Below are 17612 nucleotides of genomic sequence, written 5' to 3' on the forward strand. Positions count from 1 at the left end.
GCGACGAGTAAAAAAGTTACGTTAGCCAATATTATCGTCTTATTGCGACTATAAAAGATTCTTAAAAGTGCGCGTGGTTCTAGTAACTATTGTGTTGTTTTATTGTAGAATGTAATGTAACATCTTGCATAATTATTTGCGGATTATGTTACGTTACTACTGACAAATAAGAATAATAATATTGATGCGTGATTTTAAGTTCAAAAAGTTTCTAAAAAAAAGTTAAAAAAGTAAAAAGAAGTTTCTAAAAGGTGGTTTGAAGTTTTTATAGAGGTAGAAAAAACTTTAAAAAAAATCTCGAGGTCCCAATAAACGCAATGAAAACTGTGCATAAAAAATACCAGTGATCTTAGAAAATTGATTTTTTAATTTTCTAAAGTGGCTTAAAATACACGTTCTAAAGTTCTAAATTAGAAAAGTGATATTAAAAAGTTTTCCTTAAAAGTTTCCCCAATAAACGCAATGAAAACTGTGCATAAAAAATACCAGTGATCCTAGAAAACTGAATTTTTAATTTTCTAAAGTGGCTTAAAATACACGTTCTAAAGTTCTAAATTAGAAAAGTGATATTAAAAAAAAATCTTTTAAAGTCGATTCGCTCTGTGATTTTTTAAAAATAATAAAATGGCGTGTTCCTTCAAAGACACCATTCGGAAGTTTTGGAATATAGCATGGCTGTTCACAACTAAAGTGTTTTTGGTAAATATTAAACAATTTAAGTATATGAAAAAGCACTGAGTTTTTTTTCTCTCGTCTGGCTTTACACAGATTATATTTATCAGCCAATGTCAGGTAAAGCACTGAGTATGTATATTGTATACATATTTTAGTACTGATACTATGCACCTGGTTGTAGAATATGCTCCGCGATCGCAAACTTCAGAGGAGCGTTGTTTTTAACCCCCGACCCAAAAAGAGGGATGTTATAAGTTTGACGTGTGTATCTGTGTATCTGTCTGTGGCATCGTAGCTCTTAAACTAATGAACCGATTTTAATTTAGTTCTTTTTGTTTGAAAGGCGGCTTGATCGAGAGTGTTCTTAGCTATAATCCAGCAAAATCGGTTCAGCCGTTTGAAGGTTATCAGCTCTTTTCTAGTTACTGTAACCTTCACTTGTCCGGGGTCTTATAAGTTTTTAATTTACACTTGTTAACCGCTTTGATGTGCTCCGATACTCGAGTTGCTATATGTGTCTCTTAATTTGGCCGATGTAAGAGCTATCACAACTGCAGTTGATCTTATACACACCCGTTCCGGACATTGGTATTGCAGACGATCCTACGATAGACAAGGTCGTATGAAATGGGCACTCTTTCGTAAGGGAGTGAATCTCGAAATAAGCTTCTTTTCCATTTCATCGCCCTGTATGCGTCCACTGCTGGACATAGGCCTTTTCAAGAGCGTGCCATCAAACACGGTCCCCGCCACCTTCTTCAGGTCATCGGTCCAGCGGGCTGGAGATCGTCCCACACTGCGCTTACCGGTACGCGGTCTCCACTCCAGAACACGTCTGCCCCATCGGCCGTCGATTCTACGATATATATGACCTGTCCATTGCCACTTCAGCTTGCCAATCCTTTGAGTCATTCGGTCGCTTTTGTCAGCTTTAAAAATAAGCTTAAAATCATTAACCAGAAAGGTACTATAAATACTATGCGATCTATGCCCAAGAAGTCATTTAAACTGTCTCACTGTATAGGTACCTACTCCTTCATACATAGCTGCCATCATATACATACACATCATGCTCACTATTCACCGTATATATAGCTACTCATACATATACACACGTCCGTCGTCACGGTCCGTCTGTGCGGAGGCAGCCAGAGAGAACATCTTCCTGGGCTCACTTTCGTTTTAACTTGCTCAGCTCATGTTAAATGATAATGAACGGTTAATATTAACTTGTTGTTATGTATGGATCTAAGTTGGAGATCTCCCTAAGGGACAAAATTCGTAACGAGGAAATCCGTAGGAGAACCAGAGTGACCAACATAGCTCAACGGATTAGTCGGCTGAAGTGGCAGTGGGCAGGCCACGTCTGCCGCAGAACTGATGGCCGCTGGGGCAGACCGCGTATCAGCAAGCGCAGCGTGGAACGACCTCCAATCCGCTGGACTGACGACCTTAAGAAGATAGAGGGAAGTGGGTGGATGAGGAAGGCGGAGGATCGTGTGTGGTGGCGCGCTCTTAAGAAGGCCTATATCCAGCAGTGGACGCAAACAGGCTGATTGATTGATATGTATTGATCAGTAAAATGCCTTGTCAAATTCAAATGACTCGTTTGATGTAGTCTGTTTGTCAATCAATCAATCAGCCTGTTTGCGTTAACTGCTGGACAAGAGGCCTGACCACTGCTGGCCTCCCCAAGAGCGCGCCACCACACATGATCCTCCGCCTTCAGCATCCACCCACTTCCTGCTATCTTCTTAAGGTCGTCAGTAAAGGTCGGAGCTGTCGTCCCACATTGCGCTTGCTGATACGCGGTCTCCACTCCAGAACACATCTGCTCAGTCTGCCTTAATCAGGAGAGGCGTAGAAGCCAGCCTCTCTATTAAATAAAAGGTATAAACATAACTGAGCTAATAAAAGTTGCCTGCAATTATGTCAAGAATCAAGATGCACAGTTGTCATAGTAGCAAAATGAAATCTCAGTTTGGAACCAGTTGATGCATGGTCGCTTTTACTTTTAATGCTTTTGAAATGGTAGCGGTCTAAATAATTTTAATATTTATAATGCGGAATATATTATATCTAACTAGATGATGCCCGCGGCTTCGTCCGCGTGGATATAGTTTGTTTTCAGGGTTCCGTATCCGAAGGGTGCTAACGGGACCCGATAACTAAACCTTTGCTTTGTCTTCATTTGAAATGCCTGCCATGAAAATTAAAAAAAAATTAAAAGTGTTATTTCTTGCACGAGGGTACGTAACCCTACGTGTACGAGTCAGATTCGCACTTGTCTGATTTTTTGCAGTGCAAACCGCAGTCATATTAACCCCCGACCTAAAAAGAGGGGTGTTATAAGTTTCTGTGTATCTGTTTGTGACATTGTAGCTCCTAAACTAATGAACCGATTTTAATTTAGTTTTTTTTTGTTTGAAAGGTGGCTTGATCAAGAGTATTCTTAGCTATAAGTAATCCAAGAAAATCGGTTCAGCCGTTTGAAACTTATCAGCTCTTTTCTAGTTACTGTAACCTTCACTGGTCAGGGGTGTTATAAATTTTTAATTTACACTTGTCAGTGTAAAATAACTATACGAAGTGGGGTATAATATGAAAGGGAAAAAAGAAATTACCTGTATATATTCTAAAACAGATTTTCATTTATTTTTATGCATAATAGTTTGTGATTTATCGTGCAGAATGTCGAAAAAATACTCGAGTACGGAACCTTAGGTGCGCGAGTCTGACTCGCTCTGGTTGTTTCAAGTGTGCTGGGTTCAAACAAGCCCGTTATCATAAATTACAGGTCTAACGATATCGTCCGAGCTGTGTGACGTAAGAGGTACCTATCCACTAGTATCCACTGTCTGGTTTGTGGTCATCGCAAACCGGTCGAATGATGCAACACCCATATCGCACGCCTACGATGTCTTCCAAGAATGTTGTCCAATATTCCGAGAGTTTTTTTTTTACACGCTTTACATTAACTTCGCCTGTACCTAATACAATGCTCGAAAAAGTCCTACCATTATGACATGATCAATGGGAAGGGGTCTTCAGTCACGACCCTAGGAAATAAAGAAACTGTGAAATCAACTCCCATCGGCGGTGTTCCCATTTGATTACAACATGGGGTTATTCAAGGGGCGGACCAACAAATTCCTGAACAAGTGTAAATTAAAAATTTATAACACCCCCAACAAGTGAAGGTAACAGTAATAATTAGAAAAGAGCTGATAACTTTCAAACAGCTGAACCGATTTTCTTGGATTGTAACTAAGAACACTCTCGATCAAGCCACCTTGAAGCCACCTTTCAAACAAAAAAACACTAAATTAAAATCGGTTTATTAGAGTAGGAGCTACGATGCCACAGACAGATACACAGATACAAACGTCAAACTTATAACACCCCTCTTTTTGGGTCTGGGGTTAAAAACCGGCAGTAAATGTACCTAATGTACAAAATACATATAGGTACACTGTTGATTTGTATTTTATATTTAAAAAAGTTATAAACAGCTTAATCAAAGAAGATTATGCAAAATTAATATTTACTCATAACATAACATTCTTAATAGTTTACATAAACAATTACACGTAAGTCTATATGCATTTATACTCGTTTATATATACCCGAATTGACCCGATAGATGCAATTTCGCAACGACTAAGCCATCCGCCTACATTTCACATTCAAATTAGATTGAGTTGTGGTTCAAGTGATAAGAAATATTTGATTCTACATGTGGGGAAATAAGTGGTAGAGTAAAGTAGAGAAGGATAGGAGAATTATGTTCAACAACTTCTCCAACGTCTTAGTTATCCATTTGTAGTACTAAATGGATCTAACGGGAAAATGATTTATAACTATTAAACAAGTAGGTAATAATTGCGGTCAGTATGTATCATTTAATACAATTCTTGTAATTTACGCAAGCAATGTTATTTAAGGAAAATAATAATATGTATATTATTATAAGATTTGTTGACCAAACGAAGAGATGTCTCCAAGTCTACTTGGATGAATTTGTATTTGTCTGTCCGTCCGAGCGTCAAGACTTCTAAATGAATGCATATAATGTGCGCACCTATTTAGTAAAATACTTCATAATTAAATGCAGTTTAATAGCCTAAAGCGAAGCAAATACTCAAATTAGTAGATGATGCTGTAATGTCTAACATTCCCTGCAAAAAAATTTTGCCAATCGAAGTCCAGTAACTAACACCAGTAGGTTCGAACTTTTAACCCATAAAACACGATGGTTAAGTTAGGGGCGAAACATTATGTTTAATTTGACTGTAGGTACTTAGTTCTAAGGCCGTCTCCATCTAAAGAGGAGAATATTTTTGGAAGTGTCGGTTAAAAATATGATTATACTAGCTGACGCCCGCGACTTTGACCGCGTGGATTTAGGTTTATCTAAATCCCCTGGGAACTCTTTGATTTTCCGGGATAAAAAGTAGGATAATCCAGGATATTATCTCTCTCCATTCCCAGCCAAATCCGTCCAGTAGTTTTTGCGTGAAGGAGTAACAAACATACACACACACATACAAACTTTCTTTATGATTTGACTTAAAATAAGAAAACCTTTCACAAAATATGTAATTAAGCGTTATTTACCAAGGTAGGTATGTTCGGGAATTCATAACACCGGTCCACATCAGCAGAAAGGCGAATTATCTCAGCTGTTATCACAGCATCACCATTGTCTCTCCGAACTGCTCTCCCACTGATTATTATACATTATGTTTAATGTTATCGTTTTTCGTATAACGTTGCTCAAATTACGACAGTAACGGATTAGTTAATCTATAAGTTAACCTGGTTTAAATATTGTATAGAAGCCGGTTTGCGGAAGTCCATGATACACAAGGAACTAACAGCTTAATTTGGTATAATCCGCTAAACTAGATAAATCTGTATAGTGCAACATGCGATAGAACTCCCACCCCCCCACTGCTAAACATGCAGGTAAAGCCAGCCACCAAGCAAGCAATACGCACCACCACGCAGAACCTCGCAGATTCCGAAACCACATGCACAATGGCAAAGTCTTTGCAAAAAATTTTGAAACTCCCAAAATCTACAGACACGTAATCATTGGTTTCTGGTTTTCGTTGAACTTCATTGGTTAATATTCAACTTTGATTATGTCTAGGGTGTATTGACGTAGTCGCGGGCATTAGCCAATATAGTTCCAATAGTTATAATTAAACAAATATGCCTTGTTTAATTTAATTTATCCACAGTAACATTTCAAAATAAATACACCATAGCTGCATATCATCGGAATTATTATTCACTTTGTTTACTTGAAATCGGCTGGAATGAGTCAGATTCTATGCTTAGTGTTAAATTAGGAATCGATCTAGACTGACGCATCAAAGTTTGCGTAAAGGAAAACCATATAGTTATTGCTCAGTTACTTTTGTCAACGTCTATAAAATAAGTGTTCCAAAATTAATTGTTCCTAACTTTAGACACCAAAAAGTTTTAATACTTTAATTTTTTCAGTTTAAGTAGGTATACTTTACATAATCATTCTAAATGATTTAAAATGTAAAAGTGAAATGCAAATGAAAAGTGTAAACAGTGAAGTTATATCAAAAAGTGCATTCAACTTTTCGCTTACCAAAATCACTTGACCGTTGAAGTGTTATAAAGTGAAAGATAAACAGGTACTAAAGTGAAAATACGTAGATAGTTAAAAATGCAAGTGTGTAAAGTCTGATAAGTGAAGAGAAGTGGAGTGGGCATGAATCAATCATGGAGGAGGAGATTTCTGTGGGTCACAGACTCGAAGATAGGTCGGTTATGGGTTGGTATCATTTCTTTAAAACAACATTTTAACCAAAATCTTCAGGCTTCAGGCTTCATTCATGATTAATATATATTTTCAACAAGGTTTAATGTTGGATGTGATATGTGCGTTTTAAGCAATTAAATATCGGAGGAAACGAAAAGCCAAATTCTGACCTCTGAAGTCGGTCACCCATCCAGTTACCGACTTGGGTAAACGTTGGTTAACAACTTTCAACTACTTAGGTATAAAAATATAAATCATTTACCTTTGTATTTTGTGTGAAACCTAACATTTTATACACAAAAGCAAATCATGTAATATGTGGTAATATACAGGTCTAGTTGTATGAACTCAAATTAAGTTCTGACAATATGGACGGATACAAGTGCGTGATAGCACTATCGCATCCCTTTGATGACACAGTCCGAACAATATATTTGGAATTTGATTGCGCGCATTTTAGTGTTGATAGAAATATTTGCAGAGATGATTATAGACTAACACACATATTGATACACGCAACTTCGCTTGATATTTAGGTTTTTAAAAAATCCTTTTCATTTACCGAATATCTACCAAATTGGAAAACTGCGCAATTCCTTTCGAAATCGGAGAAGGAAAAGTTCTCCCTTTTGAAAGATCTGCAGCAACTTCAGGAACTTTCTTTAGTAAACTCAACAGTCCGATTATGATAATCATCATATTCAATCGATAGACCACCACCATAAGTACCTAGTTCTTTGTAGGAATTTCCACATGACACGGTTTTGCGCCGCCGCAATCCAGCGGCTCCCTGTGACTGGTTTAATGTCGTCTGCCTACCTAGCTTGTTCTAGCTTTGTTCGCTATTTCTATTTTTTTTTAAAGTTGGCGTGCAAATGGTGCATATTTGGGTACAAATGGTGCATATTCGGGTACAAACTCATTACACTAAAGTAGAGTCTTTAAGAGCACCGCGAGTGACGCATGCTTTTTGGAGGCTGTCGTGGATTGTGCTGCGTCCATGTGAGCTACACACTCTGCAACGTACTTTACTGCCGGAACTGATATGATCATTATCGTCAGTCTGTGGATGTCCACTGTTGGACAAAAGCCTTCCCTAAAGAGCGCCACCACTACCGGTCCTCAGCCTTCCTCATCCAGCCACTTCCCGCCAGCCGTTTTATGTCGTCGGTCCATCGTGCTGGAGGGCGTCCCACACTACGCTTGCTTAAACGCGGTCTCCACCCATCACGTTCATATAAGATTCACTTATTTATTATTTGCACACCAAGACCTGCAGTATAGGTGAGGACTGAAATGATGGTACCTGCAGCGGGGTCTTCTCCGGTTGACCTTGGTCAAGACGGGGGTACGGGCCTCGAGGCGTGACCTCCTTGCCCGGGTGTGGCGCGGGGAAAAACACTTCCCCGGTAATGTTCTTTAAGCCGTTGTCGGCTAAGGCCTGCCTTCTTGGCTTGGGGCCTCGAGGTCTCTGTTGTGTGTTGTGTGATGGTACCTACGTCGAAATCTCACCGTGTCCATTTTTGTCCACCAGGCGGAGCTAGTAGCGGCGGTGCGGCGGCGCGGTCGAGGTGACAGCGATGATGACGAGGACTTGGGGCTGCCGCGCAGTCCGCCGGCTTCCCCGCCCACCGACAAGGCTGATAAGGTGAATTCCTGCTACTAAGTATATTATTATGATTAAGCACGTGGTTTGGCAACTGTTGCAAAAAAAAAAATGATGTTTAAATCCGTTTAAATCATAAAAATTGAGCTAGAAATAAAAAAGGCTGAAAAATTCGGGTTTGTAGCAAAGTTTGTTTCAAGTAGTAACTGCTAGCGACATCTAGGTTGTGGATATTGTACTGTGAAACCAACATGCACACAGCGTAGTAGTTCACTACTATTCATATAGATAGCGCTGTAGTTTGAACAAAATATTAGCTATGTCGAAAAACAGTTTTTCAGCGATTTCAATATTTAATTTAATAATAATTATTTAATAAGTATAAATTAATAATAATAATTATTATTAAATTTAATTGTGTACACTCAATATAATTAAACCCTCATTAATCCTAGGTCTACTCGATAGTCTTGCCAACTTGCCGGCAACGTAATAGTTGACACACGTTCAAAGAGATGGCACTATGCATATTTTACATAAATATGACGGAAAAACTAATTCAATGTTTTCCAGCACAGCTGTTTTTTCAGGAAAACTGAGTATTTATTAGTCCAAGGGAAAACTATAATTTTTAGTACTATCACTTATTTAAATTTTTATGTTAATTATGTAATATCATTTATAGAATTTATATAATTTTCCTAAATTCATTGAGACTTTAATGGTTTGTTTACATTGAAGCTTAGGAACGATTCACATGGTACTGAAAATTTCACTGTTCGGAATTTCAGTTATCATGAACGGATTACCTAGGTACTCGAATCTATGTACAATCTTGACAATTTGGTTTTAACCCCCGACCCAAAAGAGGGGTGTTATAAGCTTGACGTGGTATCTGTGTATCTGTCTGTGGCATCGTAGCTCCTAAACTAATGAACCGATTTTAATTTAGTTTTTTTTTTTTGTTTGAAAGCTGGCTTGATCGAGAGTGTTGTTAGCTATAATCCATGAAATTCAGTTCAGCCGTTTGAAAGTTATCAGCTCTTTTCTAGTTACTGTAACCTTCCCTTGTCGGGGGTGTTATATAAATTTTTAATTTGCACTTGTTAAAATTTATAACGAAATGATAGGAAATATTATTGCTCAGTAAAAAAATTCACATATTTTTCTTTGTACATCCAATACCTACTTAAATCTAATTTCAAGATTGCAATCTCTCAGATATAGAACATTTTCATTGTTTATATGATTGATAACAATTAATAATCTCGTATAATCTGCGTCAATTAAATTCATTGAAGTGTTATTGATAAATCATAACAAATACAGCTAAACGTTACGTACTTAGACTTATTTACTTAACAACTCAATATTATTATTAGATAAGTACTTGCAGGTTTACAGTAGGTATATATCGTGCAAAATGTTGGAAAAATATCCGAGTACGGAACCCTCAGTGCGCAAGTCTGACTCGCACTTGGCCGGTTTTTCTTGTATTGGTGCAACCTTAAAAGCTTCCCTTATGTACTCATCACACCGGCCCAGTAACATTTTCATTTCGGTTACATGCAGTGGTAAGTTTAAAAAAAATATATTCAAAATTCAAAATATTTTTATTCAATTAGACTTTTACAAGTTCTTTTGAATCGTCAAAAGCATCTACCACTGGTTCGGAATGCCTTTCCTACCGAGAAGAACCAGCAAGAAACTCGGCGGTTGCTCTTTTCAAAGATTATACCTACTTTATACTTTTTAACCTTTATTAAATAAATAATTAATGAAGGAAACTAAACTAAACATACAATGCGCTTTATATGCCGCTGCATGTAAGCGGTGAAAGTGCATCGCGCGTCGAGGTCACCGCAATACATGACGCCACTTAGGTATTATTTACTTACTAGGTATATTTTTGCAGATATAAAAAAATATGTTGTAGTTCATCCGCAAAAGATCAATATTCTACGGGATGTAATAGTAAAGAGCCCGTGAGGATCAGACCTTAGTTATTTAAAAAAACCGGCCAAGTGCAAGTCAGATTCGCGCACTGAGGGTTCCGTACTCGGGTATTTTTCCAGCATTTTGCACAATAAATCAAAAATGTTATGCATAAAAATAAATAAAAATCTGATTTAGAATGTACAGGTAAAGCTCTTTCATATGATACCCCACTTGGCATAGTTATCTTACTTTGAAAATTGAAACACGTTTTAACTTTTGTTTTAATGATGTAACCACAAATTCGCGGTTTTCAGATTTATTCCTGTACTTGTGCTATAAGACCTACATACCTACCTGCCAAATTTCATAATTATAGGTTTCTTGACAGACACGATGGACGGACGGACAGACAGACTGACAACAAAGTGATCCTATAAGGGTTCCGTTTTTCCTTTTGAGGTACGGAACCCTAAAAATGACACTGATAGCCATAAACCGTCAAGCTTACTGGACGTTCTCTTCAAGTCTGCTTCAAACTTGACCGAACTTGATCGTGTATAGCCAGCGTAATGCTCAGACTTAAAATAGACTTAAACAGATTTAATAAGTCTGTCTTAAGTCTGAGCAAAGTCAAGGTACTCAAGGCACTCTTCACTCGAGTTCAACTCGCACTTGTCCGGATTTATATTTTATACCTACCTAGTTTTTACCCTAAGTTATATCTAATTATGAGGCTAAGATCTAGTATATCGAAATAAGGCTTCTTGTAAGACGTATTGTAATAAATCAATTTTTCTTTTTAAGAATATTAGCCATGTTAATCATGACTATTTCTCCCTTTCCCTCCAGCTAAGCGTGAAGCTTGTACTAGGAGTAGGTGTACAACAATAGTGCAACGGGTGGGGTTTGAACTTGGAATCTTTCGGAAATTAGTCCGCTCCTTAACCGTTGAGCTTTTGAGGCTCCCAAGTCCCAACCCCAAAGTATATTATTTTGGGAGGTCGAGTGTTCAAACCATTATCTTTTCGGAGTTACATGCATTTTAAGTAATTAAATATTTATCACTAGCTCTAACGGCGAAGGAAAACATTGTGTTGTCTCCATAATGCTCTCAAAGATGTGTGAAGTCTGCCAATCTGCATTGGGTCAGCGTGGCAGACTAAAACCTAAACCCTTCTCATTTTAAGAGAACCGTAGCTAGTAGTGGGCTAATAACGGGTTGATCATAATGACCATGTTTTAGTCACTTGGCGAAATATCAAGAAAAAGCCAGTATGACGCAAACAAACCGTTAAAACACTTAGGGACATAACGTAGGCGTTATTTTACGTTTCTATTAACTTAATAAAGGCACAGGTACGTACGTAAACGCTTTCGTTATTATGTAAATCCAGTTTACATACAAGGCAAGACGATGTAATATCGCATCGATGCATTGCCTATTAAGGCTTCTGTTATCTTTTTAGTCTGTGCCTTCCGATAGGCAGTCTAGCCGCGACCTTAGCTTGCGTAGCACGCGTAAAAAAATTAACGTTCGAAATTCAAATTTGAATTTTTACAGCTGGACTTTTAAATAATTTTGTTTTTAAATTAATTATTGTGATTCTAATGTAAATTTAAAAAATTATAGTTTTTAGTAAAATAGAAAATAGTGACGAACTTTTAAAACTTTGAGTGTGATTTTAAAGTGTTGTGTTTATTAGGGTTAAGTATAAAAGTGACGAGTAAAAGGATTTAAGTTGTAAGAAAAAATAATAAATTAAAAATAAGGGTAATTTATTTAGAGCTTAAAGTTTATAAGGGTTATAGATAGAGTAAGATAGAGATTGATAGGAATAATACAATTCGTTCTTAATTTAAATTCATTTCCTCTGTGATTTTTTTATTCCAAGTCGACCTGAAAATATGAAAGAAGTGGGGAGATTATTTTTATCTATATTGTATGAGTACTTTTTTTTAAGAGTTTTTATCGCAATTTCAAGGTTCAATATACATTTTAGTGAACATAATAAGTAGGGTACCTGTCTATACTTTCCACATGTCCAGATAAAATAAAAAACCGGCCAAGTGCGAGTCTGATTCGCACACGTAGGGTGTGTTCCGTTCCATCGTACAAGTTTATGCAGCTACTTTTAATCTTTTTTACCATATTTCAGCCATTTTGAATTATTTATTCATTGTTATAGCGGCACTAGAATACCGCACTCTGAAATTTTCAAGTCTCTAACTATTATCTAACTATTACGGTTCATGAGATACTTTCAGCCCGCTGACAGACAGACAGACAAATGGACGGACACCTAGGCTTAGTATTAACTATTAAGGTCCCGTTGGCACCCTTTGTTGCACGGAACCCTAAAAAGTAGAGTGCACAGTTTTAATCTAGATTATATTTAGCTATATACGAGTATTTTTTTAAAAGAGAGTTTTTATCACAATTTCAAGGTTCAATAAACTTTTTTATAGTAAACATAGTAAGTATTTTACATGTCCAGATAAAAAAATGTTCTCACGCACTCCGATTATGCGATTCACGCTTGTTCGGAAACGCGAAACCATAAAAAACCTAAATGTGACATAGAAAGTTTATCTTTTAATCTTTTCTAATACGATATCTAATCATGAGAAATCGTTAGCGAATTTATTTTTAAAATATTATAAGACTTACTTCTTTAGACATTTAAATATTTTGGTTTTATAACTTTTTAACCCCCGACCCAAAAAGAGGGGTGTTATAAGTTTGACGTGTGTATCTGTGTACCTGTGTATCTGTCTGTGGCATCATAGCTCCTAAACGAATGGACCGATTTTGATTTAGTTTTTTTTTTGTTTGAAAGGTGGCTTGATCGAAAGTGTTCTTAGCTATAATTCAAGAAAATCGGTTCAGCCGTTTCAAAGATATCAGCTCTTTTCTAGTCACTATCCTTCACTTGTCGGGGGTGTTATAATTTTTTTATTTACACTTGTGCACTTTGATATCATTTCCTTTCTAACGGTGAAGGAAATCATCGTGAGGAAACCTGCATGCCTGAGAGTTTTCCATAATGTCCCGAAAGGTTTGTGAAGTCTGCCAGTCAGCGTGGAGGTCTATGGCCTAAACCTTTCTCATTCTGAGAGGAGACCTGTGCTCAGTAGTGGGCTGGCGATGGGTTGATCATGGTGATGAGTGATGAAGATTTTGTTTTGCAGGTGGCCGAATAAATTATTATTTAGTTAACGAAAATACGTACCTACGGAACCCTCGATGCGCGAATTTGACTCGCACTTGGTTTTTTTTCCATTATATTTACATTTAACGGTAACTCTGGGGCTAGTTTTCATGCAAAAAATTACATTCTGCAAATGGATCCTTACCATTGAATGAAACTACATTACTGACCAACAGGTGTATGAAACTTGATCGAACTTTAAACCAGTACCCTAGTCTGAGTTCTCACAGTTTTCGAAAACGAGATTCGCTGTCGAGTTCCTTAATATTCTACAGCCCGTGTCCGTCACGAAAACATCGCAAACTATTAAATTAGTAGTAACTTTAGTATGTTCGACTTAAAAACAAGAAAGATTTTAGTGAATTGTGAGTTACAATTTGTGACCTTATCGTTATAATTTATTATCGATGGACACTGCTGGAAATACTTAGGTCTTTTGTAGGGATTTCGCCACGGTCTTGCAGTGCCTGGATCCAGTGGTTCCCTGCGACTCGTTTGATGTCATCTGTCCAGCTAGTGAGAGAGTCTTTTTCAAACTATGTGCCTTATCCAATGCCACTTCAGCTTCGCAACCCGTGTCGGTTACTCTGATTCTCCTACGGATCTCCTTATTTTGATTTTGATTACGTAGAAAAACTCCATCTGTGTAACTCTCAGCTTTCTCATGAGGTCCATAGTTAGTGACCGTATCTCGGATCCATATTATATGTATGTTATCACTGGCAACACCCACTGTTAGAGAACTTTGATCTTTGATAATTTCGACTTTGCTAACCATCAACGATGTGTAAACTTGCACTAGGGGTACGTGTGAACTAAAAATAAAATAACTTAGGTATTTGTCCACAAAAAGTAAACGTGCATGAGTAATTATAGCCAGTTTTGTAGACATTGAGTAGGCAGACGTTTACTGCGTGAACTGCAAAAACGTGGGAAGCCAAATCGTTTGCGTAAAGAAGTTTTTGTTGGGTGAAAATATCTCTTCATTTATATGCCTTATACCATTTGGTTTAGTGATGGTTTGGTTTGGTTTGGTTTAAGGATGGCCATCTTCTAGGCAAGCGCGCTCCAACTTAAGTCTCATCATTGCTTTCTTTGTCGCCAAGCGCAAGACTATTCTTCTGTAACAAGTGAAGGTTACAGTAACTAGAAAAGAGCTGACAATTTTCAAACGGCTGAACCGATTTTCTTGGATTATAGCTAAGAACACTCTCGATCAAGCCACCTTTCAAACACAAAAAAAAACTAAATTAAAATCGGTTAATTAGTTTAGGAGCTACGATGCCACAGACAGATACACAGATACACACATCAAACTTATAACACCCCTCTTCTTGGGTGGGGGGTTAATTAAAGAAAACATAATTATGATCTGATTTACTAAAAGCTCTTACTTACTAATCGGAACACTTACCTACTTATAAACTAGTTTTTTTTTTCAAGTTTAATATCGCAAAACTACACTAATTAAACTCGTAAACGCTCGCACCGGATTCCATGGCCTTGAGTTTAACCGTCTTGCATGAAGGAAAGGGAAATGAGTTTTTATACTTTATGTTTATATATTAGTTACCTGCCTATCTAGCCTGTTTGTACGAATGTGAGTAGCATACGAACCTAAAAGCTAACAAATGTAAATTAAAAATTTATAACACCCCTGACAAGTGAAGGTTACAGTAACTAGAAATGAGCTGATAACTCAAACGGCTGAATCGATTTTCTTGTATTATAGCTAAGAACACTCTCGATCAAGCCACCGTTCAAACAAAAAAAAAACTAAATTAAAATCGGTTCATTGGTTTAGGCGCTACGATGCCACAGACAGATACACAGATACACACGTCAAACTTATAACACCCCTCTTTTTAGGTAGGGGTTAAAAAGAAAAAGGTGACTGACTGATCTTGATCTCTCAACTCATAGCTCAAACTACTAGACGTATCGGGCTGAAATTTGGCATTAGCTATTATGCAGGCATCCGCTACTAGGAAAATATTTTTGAAAATTCGACTCCTAATTGGGTAAAATAGTGGTTTCAAAGTGTAGCCCACTCGGACGAAGTTGCGAGCATAAACTAGTGTAATGTTATTAATGCGAAGGTGTGTCTGTCTGTCTGCCAGCTTTTCACGGACGAAAAAGAAAAGTTCCGACTCATCAACACTCATTGTTAACGACGCGTGAAAGACATCGGGTTATAAAGGATTTCTACCTACTAAAACCTCCTCGGTGGCCACCATCTGCGCATATTGGGAGGCTCCGAGATCTCTTGTGAACACATCGGTACCTAAGCTGAATTAATTTCGCCTAGAGGTTCCCTTTGTAGACAAGGAATAAGGCCGGATTTTTCAAAATTCCCTCGGGAGCAATGCCGCGGGTATTCACTAGTTATTTACATAAGTAGGAAGTTTCAATAACATAGAATAGATTAACTACTTATAAAGATAAACCTACTTACGAGACTACAAAAGCTTTTCAATACTGTAACTCTAAACCACTCGAATTGAGGTTAAGGGTGCGATCACACGGTGTTCACGGACTGTGACAACTCATGTGTGTGTGTGTGTGTGTGTATCTATTACCATACATGGGAGAGTGGGTGGCAGCTTGGCAAGGTCTCTGATGAAGACTTTACTTTTGCTTTAACCAAGGAATAATAAATTACGCTATTCTTTTGGTTTCAAATAATTATCATAATGATCAACCCATCGCCGGCCCACTACTGAGCACGGGTCTTTCCCTGAATGTGAAGGGTTACAGCCACTTCACACATTGTTGAGAACATTATGGAGAATTCTCAAGCATGTAGGTTTCCTCACGATATTTTCCTTTACCGCGAGCCGCCTTCAATTCTCTTTTAACTTTTTTCGTTTAAATACCTCCTTATTAAATATTATGTAGTTGCAATACAATAAACACAAGTGTAGTAAAAGGGAAAATTTGCTTGGTATAGCAAACTTTTATACTTCTAGCACGCATTTGAGCATGTCTGAAAATTTCACTCAATTGGTGAACTTTTCAGACATGCCAAAATGGCATTTTTCTTCACTAAAATCTTGCGCGTTTCCAATTTTCATTAAATACCTTTATGGTCTTATCCAAGTAGTTTCTTACATTCAAATTATATGTTAATGCAAAAACTTGAACTATGCGTTAAATCCTAGGATTTTGCTGTAAAACCTAACCAAGTTTTTGTGACAAACGTCCAAACTGTTCTATGATAATTACCACACTACTTTTGCAATAGCATATACAATAATTATATCGAATATCATTGGCATGATAGTTATATTTGACCACAGAGGGGTTTACCCATCACAGACCTTTAGCCACTCAACACCGTGTGGTGGGAAGCACTTGGAGTGTACAACTACCGCGTTTTATTCGCTGATTGGTTTAGCGATACATCTTATAGCTAATCTCTTTACGTACTCGTAGGTACTTACGTCAATGTCTTATTATGAGCATATGTTGTTACAAAAGCTACCAAAAACTACCAAAAACTTAGGGTTATTATTATACTACCTAAACACAATCCAACGCCAATAACATTTTGCCTTATTTTGTAGTTTTAGTGATTTAGTATTTTTCAAACCCGCAATGTATAGCGTGAAAAACTCGGATCAATGCCCCACCTATGTTGCGGCAAAGACCTGAGTCGCCTATTTACGTAACGTTCGTTGACCTCTAGCGTCAGTCAGATTGTTTTATTTGCAATATATATATGAACTTTTAAAAAATACAGGAATTTTCAATTTTTTTAATAGGTACACTTTTTAGCAATATGTAAAACGAATAAAATACAGATATTCTAAATTTAGTTTAGAGAAAAGCATTAGAATCGACGCCCTGTTTGGATCCATTTTCCTCGCTATATCACTATCAGATTAGCTCATTCAATCTTAGCATCAACATCAACACATTTGTCATTTTGTGATTAGAGTCAAGAGCAAAACTTGCCGATGATAAAGAAAAATGTATGTAAATAGTGCACCTACCTCTAGGAATTTCCTTGTACTCGGATAAATGGGGTTAAGCCATGGTTAAGCCCTGGTTAAGCCTGCTTAGCCTAAGCTGTTTTACATTAACTCTGAAGACTAATACAGGCACCGTGTCAGGTTTCTAAATCATTTTGTAAAAAAACATGACGTAAAAATATTAGGTAAGTATGTACTTATTATTGGTACAAAAAACCGTATACAATTACTTGCCTCATAATCTTACTTTTACTTCAATTTTTAATACATTAAATAACAGTAAGAATTGTATTTCATACAAAGAACCTTAGTTCTGGGAATATACAAAATCTATTTTTGACTTTTCAAAGTAGAATTTGCTTTCCGAATCGGTGGCAAAGTAGGTTTACTAGACGTAAATAAGAGAA

The 17612-nt window shown here is 37.1% G+C and overlaps 1 protein-coding gene across 2 annotated transcripts in view; it reads left to right on the forward strand.

The window, feature by feature from the left end:
• Positions 1–17612, forward strand: part of LOC123876294 — a 139798-nt gene that overhangs the window by 94072 nt on the left and 28114 nt on the right. The window contains exons 1-2 of one of the 2 annotated variants that reach the window (XM_045922502.1): positions 6021–6490; positions 8013–8126. In XM_045922502.1, the coding sequence (XP_045778458.1) occupies positions 6428–6490; positions 8013–8126 (177 nt within the window). In that variant the 5' untranslated portion in view covers positions 6021–6427. Of the gene's footprint in view, positions 1–6020; positions 6491–8012; positions 8127–17612 lie in introns of those variants that run through there. The other variant, XM_045922501.1, reaches the window with a different exon arrangement.

This window comes from Maniola jurtina, chromosome 21, assembly GCF_905333055.1.
Source record: "Maniola jurtina chromosome 21, ilManJurt1.1, whole genome shotgun sequence".
NCBI lineage: Eukaryota > Metazoa > Arthropoda > Insecta > Lepidoptera > Nymphalidae > Maniola > Maniola jurtina.